The sequence below is a fragment of the Girardinichthys multiradiatus genome, chromosome 9 (genome assembly GCF_021462225.1).
Source record: "Girardinichthys multiradiatus isolate DD_20200921_A chromosome 9, DD_fGirMul_XY1, whole genome shotgun sequence".
Lineage (NCBI taxonomy): Eukaryota > Metazoa > Chordata > Actinopteri > Cyprinodontiformes > Goodeidae > Girardinichthys > Girardinichthys multiradiatus.
In genome coordinates, this window is record NC_061802.1 from 12262906 (window position 1) to 12281329 (window position 18424).

The window sequence follows — 18424 nt, forward strand, 5'->3', positions numbered from 1 at the left end:
GACTGACTGTGGTGGTTAAAGCTGACAAAGACAAAACAATCCTGTAACACAGGACAATCAAGCGATTATATTTGCTTTTAACATTTTAATTATTGATTTCCAGTTTTAATCATTCATGTATTTTGGAAATTACTGAAACATCAAAAATACTGACTAACCTATGTATTAAATTGCTTAATTAGTGATTGATTTATAAATGCATGTTTCGCCCTCGATAGATAGGCAAGGCGTACTTACACTTTAGTACTGTGACAGTCCAGTCACGCCGCCATGCTGGTACGCACGTTCACCCTGGTAAGTCGAGTCCTGGGACAAAGCCACGTCGATCTGGGACTTAAATTCATCACCCAGGTAGCTATCCTGGAGAACGTGAGGGCAGGCATCGTCAGAAACAAGTAAATCCTTTCAGCCTTCATCAGTGAGAACAAATCATCTAACTTTCTAAGTAACAGCATGACTTGTTGTAAATAAACAACAAATAAAAAGGTGTTAATGTCTTTCTGCTTTAGGTTCATAGCAAACAGAATCCCCAGATAATGAGTAGTCTACCCAGCAACAGGTAAAGTAAAATGTTTTATTTCCATCTCAGCAACAAGGTTTTAATGAAAAGATTTCACCGCCTTGAACTTTCTTGTGCTGCATTAAACGACTAGTGTCTCCAAATATATTTACAGGCATAAAGAGCTTGAATTCATGGTAATTAATTATCAAACACTTTCTGCAGTTCGAGAAGCCCTTTGCTATCTTTGTATTGCGTACAGATATATTAACTCTATGCAGTCCAAACTGACCGTTTCCATATTTCTGTGTTTTATTGAATTTTTTAAAATAGAAATTCCCCAGAAAACTATTCCAACAACACAGAAACAGGAAGAAATGACCAAAAACTAAGAAAAGCATTTCAATATTCGACATAATAAAGGTAAATGTCCTTAATCAGAAATATTTGACTAATGTCTGTGTGTGTTACCTGGGACAACTCTGGCTGGGAGAGGCCAGGTTGGCTCATCTGGGAGGGCTGGCTCATAGAGATGTAACCCTGAGTCAGCGGCCCCTGGGAGAAAGATTGGGAGGCGCCGTCCTGGCTGGCCTGGCTGTGCGGTCCGTTACCCTGACTGGTGCCCTGGTTCGCCGAGCCACGGGCCCTCTGTCTTCCGCCGCGCCCAGGCTTACCCTTCATAGCACCACGGCCTTAATAAAAATTTTAAAAAGGTGTGGCGGGTGAGACGATAAAATCTCTACAATTTAGAAATTGATGGATAACAAACCACAACTGAGTCTCCAAATAAATGTTATTTATACCAGAACCAAAACCAACCCTTGAGACAAGTCCCAAACATCATGTCATCATACTTTAGTTAATCCAAACTGTGGTTTGCAATAAAGTCCCTGAGATTTTCTTAATAAATACAGAAAACGTTTTTATCAGATGTGACCAGAGTCGGCTTATTTTGAGCTTGCTTGGCCCGTCACCAGTCAGAACCCATCACGTTGTTCTGAGATGCTGTGCTAATCACAACTCTCTTCAGTGTGGATGCTGTTACTGCTGGAAGAAGGCATTAAGGTAAACTATTTTCAGAATTGGGTCTTTAAAATGAAGCCAGAGGAGGACCAGAGATGCAAGAAGCTTCATTCAAGCTGCAACAATAGAGAGCTAAATGTATTAATACTAATAATAATTTATGACTGCTCATGGCAGGAACGCTAGATATATACACTTTAAATGCTGGTAATTATGACTGTTAAAGAAAAACTAGTCAGATAAAATCCATATTGGCAGCCAAATGTGAAAAAACAAAAAACTAGAGTGGAAATGATCAAAGAATGATCTTATCAGTGCATCTCTAATCTTTACCTTCTCTTAATTATATAAATCCATCCTGTTTCTATATTTAAAAACAAGAGTGGTTTGTTCAGAATTGGCCAGCGGAGCACTAAAAGCTTAACGTTTAGTGGTAAATCTCTATTGTTACTGTGGCGCTTTACTTCACATTGTTTCAAACGGTTGGTTTCTTATGATGAAAAACACCACAAGTCACCATAAATGCAACGTATTACTCATAAATAAACAAATCTGCAGTCAGATTCTCATTTTCAACTTTCAAACAGTTTAAATAAGAGATGTTTTCTTTTTGGTTACAGTAGATCGTAGACTCCCCTGCTCGTACACACTTCTTATCAACACTTCCTGGTCTGGTTTCATTTCCCATCTCTTGCAGGGTCAAAGGTTACAAAAAAAAAAAAAATCAATCTATGCACAGAGCATGGCATGTCTGGTGCACCAAGCTGCCATTTCTGAGGTCTAAAATGGGCTGAAAAAGTTCTGTAGTGTACCTGCAGCAGGACCGTTGGTCTGACCCAGATAGCTGGGTGGAGGCATTGGAGGCATCACCAGGTTGAAGGGTATCGGGAGATTCATCGCCGCCATCTGACCCGGTCCTGTTCCGATCATCCCGATCTGATCATGTGTTTGAAAGTACATGTTGGACGGGCGTCCAGCTGAAAGACAATTCAAAAAATTCATCCAGGCTAAATTTATACAACTGCAAAAACATCTTTTTATTTTAAAACGTGTGAGACGGTAAATAAATACCAGCACTGCTGCGGTCGTAGGCGGAGCCTGGGATGAGCGCCTCACGGGCGTCGTACATGGCAGTACTCATGAAACGTCCTCCCTAACATTTAAAAGCAAATCAACAAAAACAACTACAATGTTATTTAAACCCCAAAACTCCAGAAAAAGACAACTAATACCAACATTTGAGAAGACAAATTAGTTAGGACTTTTTATTACTTGTGTCAAATCCTTTAGAGGAGCTGACATGCTTTAATGTTCAATAACCAGTCAAACTCAGTATGTTTACACGCACATTTAAGTCCGTTACATGCATCCATATCCTGGTCTTCATGTAGACGCCAAGACTGGAAATTGCTTTAATGCCCAAAGCAAACTGGACTCTGCAGGGATTCTGCTAGTTTCACCAAGTTAAACTTAAGTTTTTTATCACATTAGGATGTCAAACAAGACCTACATGGGTTATGAAAATAACGTAAACTGGGAAACCATCACCTAAACAAAAGCTGAAGGAAGTTAGATATAACTTTCTCATTGACTCTGGCCTGTGAGTTCTTTGCTTTCCTACCAAGGTTACCTGACTTGACGCCTTTATAAACACAGAACACAGTCAGCTTCATCACCGTTACTGACAATAGGTCTTGGTCAACTGATTTCAAGCAAGAGCATGAAGAAAGCACAATCAGTGGATAAGATAACAAGAAGGTTTTGATCTTAATTCCTAAAAACACAAAAAAGTCCGTTTGAGGAGCAGAGTACCTTCGTGCAGCCAGATCTAAAACATGCAGAACAAATGAATGTAGAAGGTGTACTGGAAGAAAGAAGCAATGAATAAACAAGTGCTTGAGACTTGGTCTGGACGATCCGGATACAGTTAAGTCTTTTTATGGGTTACGACTGGAATGATTACACTCACGATTTTTTAATAACCAGCAGAAACCCTGGCATTACAGCTTGTAATTATTGGCCTTTTCCTACTCATACTTTACAGTCCAGTAGTTACCTGGTAAGCTTTACAGCTCTTCAGGTTTTACTGTAGGCTTTTTTGTTTTGAATACAATGTACTCTTCTCTCTATCCTTGCTTAGTGTGTTCTGGTCAGAACTGTGAAGCATGCACAGACAAGTGGGTCAAATCAAACATGTAACTATAGCTGAGTAAGTTCTATATCACCTGGATCTGTTAGACCAGCTTTTTCATCTGATGCAGACCAATCATTCTCAAACTGTGGGCTGTGCAACAGCATGACAAGGTGGTCCGTAAATGAATAAATTCATGAATAAGGAATAAATGCAGGGTGGTACTAACCGGGTTGATGGTGTTGACCAGTTTACGAGGCTTGCTGAACTGCATGAGGCTCTCTCTGAGGTTGTTGAGGGGTCCCTCCACCAGGACCTTCTGCTCCTTGTAGTAGTTCAGCAGGTTGTTCCACAGGGGCTGCTTGGAGAGCGCCTTCGGATTCCCCACAATGATCACACCGTACCTTTAAATACATACAAGAGGATGGATCCAGAATGAAGAAGAGGCTTGCAGCTGAAACCATGTTCTTAAAACTTATTTCTAAGAATGAAGGCAACCTGAATGTTTCAACTAAAACTAGCCTTGGTGTAGCTGTGTCTATCTACAGGGATTTGATCATCCTCAAGGGATATTTACTTTGCTCTGGTCAGGGCCACATTGAGACGACGCGGGTCATTCAGGAAGCCAATGCCCTGATGCTCATTAGCTCGAACACAAGAAAGGATGATGAAGTCCTTTTCTCTGCCCTGAAAGGCGTCCACACTGGCAATTTCCACTTGCTGTCCAGAAATAAAACAGGTGAAGATTGCAGAGTTAAAGTAGCAGAACAAGAAACACACACAATCAAATAATGGCATGCAAACTGGAGTCATGGGGAAGATTTTAACGTTACAAAGCTGTTTGCAGGATGTTTAAGTTTTAAAGACACTGTACATGTCAAGTTTTGTTGGTGATCACAGTCAGGAAATGATGGTACCTGATACAGTTTGGTGTGAAGGGAGCCACTAAACTGCATATACTGGACCAGGTATGAGCGCTGTCCCTCATACGGGGTGATGATACCGATCTGATCGGGTTTAGCTCCAGCCTTCAGCAACCTGGTGGTGATTTTCTCCACGTTTGCAGCCTCAGTCCTTAAAAACATCAGCGACTGTTAAAGCTCTGCGCTTTTCTTATTAAAAAAGGAAAACTGTAAACAAAGTAAAAAACTCAAAACTTTAAGGCCTTCCTGTTCATCGTTACATAGTAATAATACACCTTCAAACTATTCATTATGTACCACAGCAGTTCTGATGTAAAGACTGTAATAGAGCAGTCCTCAAAATGTGGCCTCAGGTTTGTCTTTATGTGACAGTGGGAGAAAATGTTACCTGTTCAGATATGATGTTCCAGAGCTGGCAATTTCCTCCTGACCCTGAGTCACGTAGAAGAACATGGGCTTGTCTGGCTGAGGCCACTGAAAGTCAAAACCCTTCTTGATGCGATCAGCTGGGAAAAGAACGAAGAGATTTGTTTTCAATAACGTGCTGATATACAAGCGATAAGGAAAAATAAATGGACCTGTGATAAAATGAAATCATTTGGCTTGCCTGCTGTGACGCCATTCTGCAGGGAGCCTTCGTAGAAGATGTTGGAGGGGAAGGCACTGAGAGCTGGGTGCATGCGGTACTGGACCTGCAGGCGGATTGGCCGGATTCCCAGCACCACCAGTCGCTCAAACAGAGACTGAGACAGACCTGCCTTGGCTGCCTTCTTACACATCACCACAGGACCCAGCTGGCAGTGGTCACCCACCAGAATCAGCTAGAAAAGAAACGAAACATATGACTGAGTTATTTACTAAAATATAAACTAATTGTTAGGCATAAATTCAGTATTCACAGGTACATAAAATATTATTAACTAGGGGAAACATATTTAATACTCAAGTGAGAATGAAAGGAAGTGATGAATTAGAACTGCTTTGGAATCAACCAGATTTTAGTAAAAAGATGGTTGGTTTGGTGAATGCACATAATGGTACCTGCTTTGCTCCCAACACTACGGGCACCATGCACTCCGGCTCAGTGGCCTGAGTGCTCTCGTCAATCAGGATGGAGCGGAACTGCATCTTGGCCAGACGGGGATCTCCAGCTCCAACGCAGGTGCAGCAAATCACATCAGCGTTCTAGACGACGAAGAAAATCACTTAAACCTCTTTGTTACGAGCAGAGGAGAAGCCTCATTTTCTGACAGATCATTACAAGCTGAGCTACGTTATTCTAATCTCTTCTCCGTTTTATGACTTCACCATGTATATACTGCAGGAGCGCTCTAATTTATCTCTATTTCTTTAATGGCATGTCTTCACATGACCATAATAGTTGCAAGGTTAAGAAACAACATCTCCCGGAGGCACACATTAATCATATCACAATGTATAATCATTTGAAGCATCCCCAAGGAAAAACGGGTTGAGTGTCCAAAAAGAAAGTAAAACAGCAAGCCCAAATAAAATTTTATATGGTTTTTAAAGTATTTTTTCATCCATCTGTAATCTTCCTGGATGGTTCTGTGTTTAAGCTACATCCACCTTCCCGTCAACTCTGACCCAACTTCTCCACAGCTTCATCCTTGACCTTTTTTCTGTGTTCCTCGGCCTTTGTTCACCAATGTTCTCTAACAAAGCTCTAAGGTCTTTTACAGAACAGCTGCATTTATACTGAGATCAAATTCCACAGAGGTAGACTGTTTACCAACCAAATGACTTTAAAAACGCAGTTGGTTTAACTGGGTTTTATGCAGGGATAAAAGGGCAAGAACACAAGTAATAACCAGAGGAAAAAGAAAAGAGGGCCAAAACTCTTCAGACTAATCTTTTTTTTTTTTTTACACAACATTTACTAGGTTTTATCCAAGTAATTCCTTGGGTTGTACTGTATCAAGACAATCTTCCTACTTTGTGTGTACTCCAGTTCGGTGTATGGAAGAGAATTTAAGTGCACCCTTTCAAAACATTTTGACAGGTGGGCGGGACTTCCGGTGAGGGCGGGACTTCCGGTGCGGGCCATGTGGGCAGGAGGTCACGTGGTCAAGCAGGGGGGTGTGTCCAAGGGGCGTAACAGTGGATGCTGATTGGTTGTCGTCATTAGGGGCGATACCTTAAATGAGCCAATTAAAACACACAGGGGTGTGTTTAAGGGTGTTATTAATAATCTGTATGTTTTTTCAGGCGTTAATACATCTAAAAAACAAAAAAAAAGACATGCATCCTTTTATATTTTAAAGGTATAATCAACTTAATGTTGACCTATCACATGAAATCCTAATAAAGGAACTGTGTAACCTGACAGAATTGTAAGTTAATTTTGCTTTACAGCAGGACCTATTTGTTGAATATATGAGCCAGTCTAAATCCGTTCAAAATAGAAAAGACCTAAAAAAGTAAATAAAAAAATTGTGCTTCACTACATCGATGGAACGAGAAAAACCTTCAGCTTCTGCGTCAACATACTGGAAAAGCAGCTGAAAGAGGTAAGACGAATATGAGATTAACAGAAAAAAAAAAGAACATCGGTATACGGTTTCCAAGTTACAAACTGACTAGCAATGATGTGTTTGTTTTTGAATCATGAGAGACTCCATTTTAGGAAAAAGGAATGATAATTTTAGTTACCTGTAGCTTTTCTAAAACATTTACTTTTTCATCTTAGAGTTACAGGGTTACAGTTATTCTATATCCAACTGTTAGGGGCGATGTCAGGAAGGGGCAGTTACGTCTGTTTCTTAGATAACATATCACCTTTGAACTCAAGAAGGGTTTTGGTCTTAAAAACATAGTCTTTGCAGTTGAGATAACACTGTCATGTTCTGGTATAAATACTGTGTGTAAATGTTGGGGCTCTGTTTCATTGGTTAACCTCTGTGTCAGGGTCTTCAAATGCTGAATGTCTTTGAACCATAACACTTGTTACATTGAAAAATACCAGTACTGACAAGAAAAAATGTCGGTAAATATTTCAGGAAACCCGGAAATTGTGGCTTCTACTTCTGATAATTCACAAAAGCACAATGACATCTTTAAACGTAAGTAAGTAAGTAAGTATTCATTTTTAAGAAATCATTAAATGCATGTGAATGTTCTCAAATTTTGTTTATATATATTGTTTATATATATATATATATATATATTTGTTTCTTTGTCATAGAACCCACCGCTGATGACCATGACGATTTCATCTTGACACAATCAGATTATGGTAAGTAAATGTTAAATGCAATAAAATATATGTAGCCAGGTGAAATAAATAAATTACTAATTCTAAAACAGAAGTCGCTATTATTCCCTCTTTTTGCCTTGTGCGGTTTTCAAGTGGTCCAGCAGGTGGCACTGTTGCTTCAGGTAGTATGGCAGTGTCTCCTGTGTGTGTATGTCGCGTGCGTGACGTCATTACTCAGCGCCAGCAGTTGGTTCCGGTTCGTAAAGGACAAGACAACGAGGCATATCAGTGGAAAATGTCTTAAATTGGTAAGGAGACCTAAATATACTCTTTGGAGTTAGTAGACAACGCTGTGATAAGCCTTATACTTAAAGATTTATAGTCGATTTACTCAGTAGGAACGGAGATTGCTGTAGATTGACGCCTTACGGTCAGGAAGGAGTTCCTCCTATTGAAACGTGCAGGGCTACGTGAAGGCGTGAGTGTTTAACAAGGATTATATGGAAACTTTACTAAAGGTTGAGTGGTTACTATTTTGTTCTGTTTACCTACTTCTGTGCAATTGATTTGTTCAGAGGGGAGATAGACTGTCCAGGGTTCCTGGTGCGAGTGTCCGCTCCAGTCTGGGCAGGCTGTCAGCCATTTTCAAGTGAGTTCAAGTTGCTAATGTAGAAAACAATGTAAAACAGAATGTACTGTGGTTTTGCACAAATGTAAGTTGAATGACTATTAAGTGGTGGTTTTTTTTGTTTTATTATAGTACCACTATTAGGCCACTACTGTTGTCTTTGGTAGATTTTTTTTTTTTTTGTCTCTTATCTGGGTTTTTATTTTTTATTTCCAAAGAAGCCTTGAATAGGTCTGTGAAGCGGTGTTAAAAGCTAATTTTCTGATCCTGACAAAAGAGAAACTGTAGTTTTTGATTTGAGATGAACGCACTACTTGAATGTTTGTTTTTTTTAAATAGTTGTTTGCAACACATTTACAAAATGCCAAATCAAACCAAACTTAATGCTGTCCCCATTCTGAGGATGGTCGGGAAATAAAACCCACATTCTATTTTGGGAGCTGTTGGTGTCTGTCCCATCCTTCTACACCTGGTCACATAAACGCCAGCCCTCTCTTTTTGGTGTCAGAAGTGGGATTTCCAGGTTGGTTTGGCACTTGTTGAATTGCCATTTTCTTTATATGTATTATCAAATTTTTATTTGAACTAAAAGACAACAGTAGTGGTGAAGAGGAGTCTCATCTGGTCCGTGAGTGGTGCAGAGCTTCCAGAGGGGCCGAGTGCGTACGAGTTGAGCTTCAGGAGAGGGACGTAATTGGTAAAGTGCCAGGAACTGCACATCAACCTCTAAGGACGAGGCCAAGCGACATCACAACTCTAAGAGACTGTGACTCCAACAGAGACTTTCCAAAATGTCAGATAGTGAGGAAGGACAGGGCAGATCCATACCTGGAACGAGCCAATCAGGAGGTGATTCTGCTGCACCTCCTTTTGAAAGTGCTAATGGCGGTAAACAATTGACACAGTTACAGTCACAAATTACTGAACTGAGTAGAAAACATGATGCTGTCATGTCAAGTATTGCTTCTTTGGGTGATGTACCGACAAAGTCCATCGTGTATGTGCCTAGAGAGAAACACATAGTGCCATTTAGTGGTGACCCAGGTAAGGATGCTCAATCTGTAGATGAGTTTATTGAAGAGGTTGAGCGGGCTATCAGTTTGAGGGGTCTACGGGAACAAGACCAGGTAGACTTTATAATGTCACTCCTAAAAGGTTCTGCGTTAAATGAAGTTAAACTACGTACTCATGGTGAAGCAGTTAAACCCAGTGATTTGCTTTCATACTTGCGTAACGCATTTAGAGAAAAACGCACCACACCACAGTTGTTACATGCATTCTATTCACGGCGTCAGTTGGACAGAGAGGACCTGAGAGATTTCTCACATGCACTCTCTCAGCTTCTTAACTCCGCTTTGTTAATTTCTCCTGATGTGGTTGCTAACCCACAGCTTGCGATGCGGGATCAGTTCATTGAAGGCGTGCGTGACTCCACCCTCCGCCGCGAGCTCAGAAGACTCATCAGAGAGAAGCCAAGGTCAAGTCTTATTGATGTTCGTGAAGAGGCCATTATGTGGAGCCTTGAAGAACAACCCCGTAATACAAATGTGGCAAGAAGCAGGAATTTGATTGGTGAAAGTCCCAACAAGCATTCAGGTGCTGAGACCCCCAGCAACACAGAAAGTGAGTTGGCCATGACACTCCAGGAAGTTGTAAAAATAATAGCTCAGCAAGGTAAAGCTATTGGAGAGTTAACAAATGCTGTACGTGAATTGACAACCCAAAAAGCTAAACCTAATGGAGCAAACCTAAGTAATAGGCCAAAAGTTACACTCAGGTACACTGAAGATGGCCAGCCCATCTGCATAAGATGTGAAGGAGTAGGACACATGGCCAGACAATGCTCTGCACGTAGAGCCCCCAGTCAGTCTAACACTCAGCCAAACCGTCACGGTGCAGGGAAACTAGGACCCTCGGTTGCTAGGAGCCGAGCAATGCGAGGGAAGTCTGAAGGCTCACCCCAGACTTTAACTAAAGAGCGCTTTTTGGAAAATGCAGTAGGAAAATGCCCCACAGTAGACATTAAAATAGATGGTGCTTCCTTGAAATGCCTTTTTGATTCAGGGAGCAATGTGAGTACCTTAACTGAGGAATTTTTCCGAAACCACCTCCACGGAGAAGACAGAGACATGCACTGTACATCTAAATGGCTCAAAATCACAGCTGCTAACAAGCTTCCATTACCCTACCTAGGTTATGTTGAGCTAGATATTGAAGTGATGGGAATCACTATCCCTGAATGTGGATTTTTGATAATTAAAGAGGACAATGCAGCAGACAGCAAAGGACTTGATTCATCACCACCTGGGATTATCGGAATGAACATCGCTAAACGATGCAAAGAGCTGATACTCGCTGAGTTTGATGCAGCTCTAGGAGGAGAGCTTGTTTCAGATTGGAGAGAAGCCTTTCAGCAGGTACAGAAGGCAGAACTGGTAGAAAAGTCAGTGGTGGCGCGTGTAGCTCAAAAAGATAAATGTCACCTGCCTGCTCTATCGGTCTCCACAGTCTATGTTAGAGGCCCTAGGAGACATGGTAATGACATCTCTCTGGTGTTAGAACCAGGCAACAACCCACTGCCTGGTGGAGTGATTGTTTTGCCCACGGTAATGTCGGCCAATAGTCATCTTTTCCCAGTACAAGTACTAAACTTTTCACAAGGTGATGTGTGGCTCCCAGCTAAAGCCAGGCTAGGTGTTATAACTCCCTGTCAGTGCATAGAAGGTGACCCATATGAAGTACGGTTTCAGCGCATATCTGTTAACCATGAGGAAGTTACTGTCAACCAGAAGAGCAGCAAAGAGCCCGACAGAGACATACAAACCTTGCTTGATCGGTTACACCTAGGTGGTACATCTGAGCAGCAGGCAGAGATGAAGTCATTGTTGTTAAAATATGTTGATGTTTTTGCAGTGCATGATGAAGACCTAGGCTACACTGACAGGGTTACACATGAAATCCCTGTACTAGATGGAACCCCGGTATCCCAGCCCTATAGGCGGATCCCACCAAACCAGTACAAAGAGGTCAGAAATCACATTTCAGAACTGTTAAGGAAAGGTGTTATTAAGGAGAGCTCCAGTTCTTATGCTTCGCCAATAGTCTTAGTCCGGAAACCCGATGGCAGTTTAAGACTATGTGTGGACTACAGAAAACTGAACTCAAAAACCAGGCGTGACGCCTTTCCACTGCCACGCATAGATGAGAGTCTCGATGCACTATGCGGTGCAAAGTTCTTCTCCAGCATCGACCTGGCGAGTGGCTACCACCAAGTTGCAGTCCATGAGAAAGACAGGCACAAAACGGCTTTCACAACTCCTTTTGGTCTATATGAGTATCTACGAATGCCTTTTGGATTATGCAATGCTCCAGCCACCTTTCAACGTTTAATGCAAGCAACAATGAGTGACCTTGTATTTCAGATCGTTTTAGTATACCTAGACGACCTACTCGTCTTTTCCCAGACCTTCCAGGAGCACCTTGGGAGACTAGAAACAGTTCTTAAAAGATTACAAGAGACAGGTCTGAAAGTCAAAGTTGAAAAATGTCACTTTCTCCAGTCTGAAGTCAAGTTTCTGGGTCACCAAGTTTCAGCTGAAGGAATCGGCACTGATCCCGATAAAATTAGTGCAGTCAAGACATGGCCTACTCCCAGTACAGTAAAGGAGCTCAGATCCTTTTTAGGGTTTTGCAGTTACTACCGGAGATTTATTGAAGGGTTTTCTCAGGTGGCAGGACCTCTCCATGAGGTGGTCAATACCTGTCTTAAGGAGCGCAGCCCAGCCAAAGCTAATCAGTTGTTCCAGTCTGCCTGGACGCCAGAGTGTTTAGGGACCTTCAATCATCTCAAAGACAAGTTAACCAGTGCCCCCATGCTAGGCTTTGCAGACTTTAGGCTTCCTTTTGTGTTGGAGACGGACGCTAGCAACCTGGGATTAGGTGCAGTTCTACACCAGCTACAGGGGGGAAGAAAAAAAATCATAGCTTATGCGAGTCGTCGACTTAGAGGGGCTGAAAAGAATGATAAAAACTACAGTAGCATGAAGTTGGAACTTCTTGCATTAAAATGGGCGGTCACAGAGAAGTTTCGGAGTTATCTCCTTGGGTCCAAGTTCACAGTCCTGACAGACAACAACCCACTTTGTCATCTTTCCACTGCTAAGTTGGGAGCTATCCAGCAGCGTTGGGTTGCACAATTGGCTGTATTTGATTTCGATGTAAAGTACAGGCCTGGTCGTTGTAATTCGGCGGCTGATGCCCTTTCCAGACAGCCAGCTTTAAATGAGTCCGACCCTTGCTCAGAGGATGCAGAGTTCGATGGTTGTGTGGCCATATGTGACAGCCTTCGGACAGGCACCGGTTTAGATCTTAAGTTAGTAGCTGCAGGGGTTGAGTGTTTTCAGGTGAGGCAGTTAAATGCCTCCGAATCAGACAGTGAGGAAACAAACAATGAGACACACAAAAACACACCTACACTCCCTAGTTACACTAGAACTGAGCTCCAAAACTTTCAAACTTCCGACCCGACACTTAAGATATTAAAAACATTTTGGAACATGAAACGAAGACCCTCCTTTCAAGAAAGGCAAACCTTGCCTAGACCAGTACTCACACTACTGAAACAGTGGCCACGTCTCACAGAAAAAGATGGACTCTTGTACCGTGAGATCCAGGATGTTCACCTTGGGAAATGTCACCAGTTGTTGTTACCTGCATGTCTCAAGGAAAAAGTGCTCACTAGTGTGCATGATCAGATGGGCCACCAAGGTATAGAACGGATGCTTGGCCTGTTAAAACAGAGATGTTTTTGGGGAGGGATGCATGAAGATGTGGAGCAGTGGGTGAAGAAGTGCCAGAGATGTGTTTTAACCAAGTTGCCACAGCCTAAAGTTCACGCACCCCAAACGCCATTCTTAGCTACCTGTCCACTTGAAGTTGTAGCCACAGATTTCACTTCCCTGGAGTGTGCTAAAGACGGTTGTGAGAGTGTACTTGTAGTCACTGATGTGTTCACTAAGTTCAGTCAAGCATTCCCAATGAAAAACCAGAAAGCAGACACAACTGCCAAAGTCATACTAAAGGAGTGGTTCTTGAAGTACGGTATTCCAGAGCGCTTGCACTCCGACCAAGGTAGAAATTTTGAAAGCGCTGTGATTGCAGAACTGTGCAGGCTGTATGGAGTGAAGAAAACCCGCACTACCCCTCATCACCCCCAGGGAAACCCCCAGTGTGAGAGGTTTAACAGAACCTTGCATGACCTTCTGAGAACACTGCCTCCTGAGAAAAAGCTACGCTGGCCTGAACACCTTACGGAGCTTGTGTATGCTTACAATGTGACACCACACTCCTCCACAGGTTACTCTCCCTATTACTTACTGTTTGGCGTACACCCTCACTTGCCGGTTGATGCTCTGTTAGGACAGGAGCAAGCAAAACATGATGGCCCTGATTGGCTTACAGCACATCGGGAGCGTCTCCAAGACGCACATGGGAAAGCCAGAGAATTTGCAGAAAAGAAAGCCGCCGAAAGAATGGCCCACCACAATGCAAAAGTACACTGTCCACCTGTGGAAATAGGACAGTATGTCTATCTTCGTTATCGTCCCATCGGCAGAAATAAGATTCAAGATGCATGGTCATCCACAGTGTATAAAGTTATGGATGTGCATGGGACAACACACACCGTCGCACCAGTGAAGGGAGGGCCAATAAAGAGAGTACATAGGTCCAATCTACGCCTGTGTGTGGGGCCTATACCACCTTCGAGACAGAACCACAAAACAACTACCCCTGTGAGTAAACCTCAAACAGAAGTAGAGTCTGAGTCTATTGAGTCAGAACCCAAGTACCTGTTGGTGGAACAAGTCCATGAACCTGTTGGTCCATGGTTAGAAGACCTAGGAAATCAGCTCGAGGATGAAATCAGCAGTGAACAATCACGTGATGCTGGACTGAGTGACATGCTAGGTGAAGAAATGTTCCCCCAACCAGAACCAGTCGAGAAAAATCCGGGTTTGTTTGAAGCGGAGCCAGACGTGACACCAGTACCTGCTCCGCGGCGGAGGGTGGGACGAGCAGATACAAGCACGCCTACGCCAACACCACGCAAAAGTGTTAGAACAACTGCTGGCAAAAACAGAAACCCATTTAACTTACCTATGACCGCGTGTAATGCTATGTCCTTCACGCCAGATGTATTGTCCCAGGTGTTAGCGGGTATGGTTCTTTACACGTCTAAACTAAATGCTATGGTTGATGGTTAAGAAGTCACAGAGACGTTGACTTCAGGCAGGGGAGAATGTAGCCAGGTGAAATAAATAAATTACTAATTCTAAAACAGAAGTCGCTATTATTCCCTCTTTTTGCCTTGTACGGTTTTCAAGTGGTCCAGCAGGTGGCACTGTTGCTTCAGGTAGTATGGCAGTGTCTCCTGTGTGTGTATGTCGCGTGCGTGACGTCATTACTCAGCGCCAGCAGTTGGTTCCGGTTCGTAAAGGACAAGACAACGAGGCATATCAGTGGAAAATGTCTTAAATTGGTAAGGAGACCTAAATATACTCTTTGGAGTTAGTAGACAACGCTGTGATAAGCCTTATACTTAAAGATTTATAGTCGATTTACTCAGTAGGAACGGAGATTGCTGTAGATTGACGCCTTACGGTCAGGAAGGAGTTCCTCCTATTGAAACGTGCAGGGCTACGTGAAGGCGTGAGTGTTTAACAAGGATTATATGGAAACTTTACTAAAGGTTGAGTGGTTACTATTTTGTTCTGTTTACCTACTTCTGTGCAATTGATTTGTTCAGAGGGGAGATAGACTGTCCAGGGTTCCTGGTGCGAGTGTCCGCTCCAGTCTGGGCAGGCTGTCAGCCATTTTCAAGTGAGTTCAAGTTGCTAATGTAGAAAACAATGTAAAACAGAATGTACTGTGGTTTTGCACAAATGTAAGTTGAATGACTATTAAGTGGTGTTTTTTTTTGTTTTATTATAGTACCACTATTAGGCCACTACTGTTGTCTTTGGTAGATTTTATTTTTTTTTGTCTCTTATCTGGGTTTTTATTTTTTATTTCCAAAGAAGCCTTGAATAGGTCTGTGAAGCAGTGTTAAAAGCTAATTTTCTGATTCTGACAAAAGAGAAACTGTAGTTTTTGATTTGAGATGAACGCACTACTTGAATGTTTGTTTTTTTTAAATAGTTGTTTGCAACACATTTACAAAATGCCAAATCAAACCAAACTTAATGCTGTCCCCATTCTGAGGATGGTCGGGAAATAAAACCCACATTATATTTTGGGAGCTGTTGGTGTCTGTCCCATCCTTCTACACCTGGTCACATATATATATATATATATATTATAGTTAACCCTTGACAATGTTTCAATTTATAGATTTGATGAGAGAGGTAAACCCGAATGATCAAGTTGGAGGGTTCAGTGGCTGGAATCGACAGTCAAAATTGAGAAGGCGAATTATTTCCAAACAAGAGAAACCCCCAACAACAACTGAACTTTCCTTTAACACAGAAATTAAAACTGATTCTTTTAATACCCCCCGTCAATTATCATCATTTCCCCTGAAGACACACCGGATAGGTTACCAGCACCACCAGAAAGTAAGTAAGTCCTAAGAACTATCTATTTTTTCTTTGAGAGTGAATGTATTTTAAACCTCAGATAAAAAACTGTTTACAGATTCGACTGAGAGCTCTGTGGAAGACACAGTTGTCGAGCAGCAGCAGGGTAGAAAAAATAAATAAAAATTAAATAAAAACAATATATATGTATTTTAAGCATAGTTCAATAAAATGTCATATAAACCTGTTTACAGATACATCCAAAGATGCCACATTGAATCCGCCCACCAGAAGGTCGCTTTTCAAAGATCAAGACAGCTTTCAGCAGAGAGGCACCGTTTCAGTTCAACAAGAAGTGAAATCTGGAGGTTTTACCACAAAGAATCGGAGTAAGATAAAAAAAAAAAAAACTTGTGTATTTTAAAAACTATTTTTCGTTTTATTTATGAACGCTGCGCAGCGTAAGATAACTTTTATTGTCTTCTGTTTTTACAGAATATTTAACCCCGGCCAAAAGACAGCGACTCTCTGCGCTACAAAGCAGAGCAACGCTAGTGAGTGGATTAATGAACGGTACGTTTTAATTCATACATACATACTGAATTAATTTGAATTCCTTTGTTTTTTTTCCAGCTTTAATGTGATTATTTCAATATATATATATATATTTATTATCTATTTATTTATTTTTTGTTCATTCTCCTTACAGAGGTAATGTTGATGGTAGGGCAGATTGGCTACAGAAACGGACAACGCAGGAAGACAGTCTCTACAGCCTCACGGGATCTTCGTAATAAGGCCTCATCGTTAACGCTTCTGGCAGCATGTCAGATTCTGTTAAAGAAGCATTTTGGTGACATCAAGGTGATTTTAAACTGAACTGATCACTGTGTTTTTTTTTTTTTTTGTTTTTGTTTTTTTCTGTAGGTTAGTTTTATTTTATTTTGTTTCTTATGTTCATAGAAATGGATAACCGAATCAGACTTGCCCTGGATGAAATAAGACATTTAGTTAATGAACTTAGCAAAATTCCCGTTAATGCAGAAGTAGCAGATAACATCGTTTTAAATGCATCTCCTGCTAACAGTGAAAATGTAATAAATGAACATCAGCACGGTGACGTTTTAAACGTAATCAATCAGGCTCTTGAAGATTTAAATAGAGCACCATCTCCACACAGCATTGAGCAAAATTATCCACCTGACAGTCATCAGAATCCTTCTACGTCACACGCCGCAGATCAGCACGGGGGTCATTTCAATACGGACGTAGCAGTTAGTTCTGATCAAATAGAGCGAGATCCTCCAGCTGTGGTTGAACGTGAACATTTTAATAACCATGAAATAAGGAGACCTTTTACCATACCGCCGCCCTGTCCAAGTAACGTTCCAGATTTAGCAGCATTTTATACAGACATCATGCGTATTATCATTGAATTAGCCGACGCTGCGAGATCGTTAACCAGACGTAACGACGTTGTGCAGCTGGAATTAGTGGGTGAAAATCTCAATCGTCACATCACATTTACTGTTACAGATTATGGAAATATGATCCTGCCTGCTTTCGAAAACTTCCTCGACAATTTAGTACAATCGAATGCAAATATACCTGTAGATAATAACATGGAATTTGTTCTTCAGGTTGTTAATGACCCAGCAGGAGGTTCTAAGCGTAAAGCTGCGGGAACGTTAGACTGTGAACTGTTTAATAAGAAAATGCGTCATTTGTATATTATAAACAATACCGGTAATCAGTTATGTTTTGCAATCAGCCTCGCACACGTCTCTGATCCTGAGCTCACGGATCACCGTGCTGTAGAACTGGGGAGGAGATGGCAGCATCAGGCAGGCCTTGACGAGCAAACAGCAGTTACTTTTAGTGATATTGGTAAATTTGAAACCATTCTGAAGAGAAAAATTGTAGTGTTTCACAGAACCACGGGCTCTACTGCTCTGTGTAAATTTGAGACCAGTTTCCCTGATCGTTCAAACCCTCTGTTTTTGCTGTTATTTCAAGGTCATTACTATGGGATAAAAAATCTCAAAGGTTTTATGGGGTGCAGATATATTTGTAATTACTGTTACACCAGCTATCAGAATGCAAATACACACCATTGTGAAGGTTATTGTCCAGTGTGTCGAACATATACATGTATGCAAGAGATTAGCAATCCTGTAAGCTGTGCAGGCTGTCAAAGAATCTGTCGTAATTCTTCATGTTTCAGCAGACACAGGGAACCGCGCATCAGAAATAGTGCTGAAAGGCCTATCAGTGACTGTGAATTGGTAAAACTGTGTAAAGTATGCAAACGGATATACGTTATTCCAATCAGTAAACCGAATAAACCACACGTGTGTAATGTAAAATGCAGTATTTGCGGTGAAAATGTACCCCCCAGCCTAGACGTTACATGCGATGATCATAAGTGT

The 18424-nt window shown here is 41.6% G+C and overlaps 1 protein-coding gene across 2 annotated transcripts in view; it reads right to left on the minus strand.

Moving 5' to 3' along the window:
* LOC124873680 (regulator of nonsense transcripts 1) overlaps window positions 1-18424 on the minus strand; it is a 42606-nt gene that overhangs the window by 2938 nt on the left and 21244 nt on the right. For both annotated transcript variants that reach the window (XM_047374523.1, XM_047374522.1), the window contains exons 14-23: window positions 5618-5761; window positions 5184-5397; window positions 4965-5082; window positions 4571-4727; window positions 4231-4373; window positions 3883-4057; window positions 2594-2675; window positions 2335-2499; window positions 971-1191; window positions 238-360 (exon numbers count right to left, since the gene is read on the minus strand). In XM_047374523.1, the coding sequence (XP_047230479.1) occupies window positions 241-360; window positions 971-1191; window positions 2335-2499; window positions 2594-2675; window positions 3883-4057; window positions 4231-4373; window positions 4571-4727; window positions 4965-5082; window positions 5184-5397; window positions 5618-5761 (1539 nt within the window). In that variant the 3' untranslated portion in view covers window positions 238-240. The remainder of the gene's footprint in view (window positions 1-237; window positions 361-970; window positions 1192-2334; window positions 2500-2593; window positions 2676-3882; window positions 4058-4230; window positions 4374-4570; window positions 4728-4964; window positions 5083-5183; window positions 5398-5617; window positions 5762-18424) is intronic.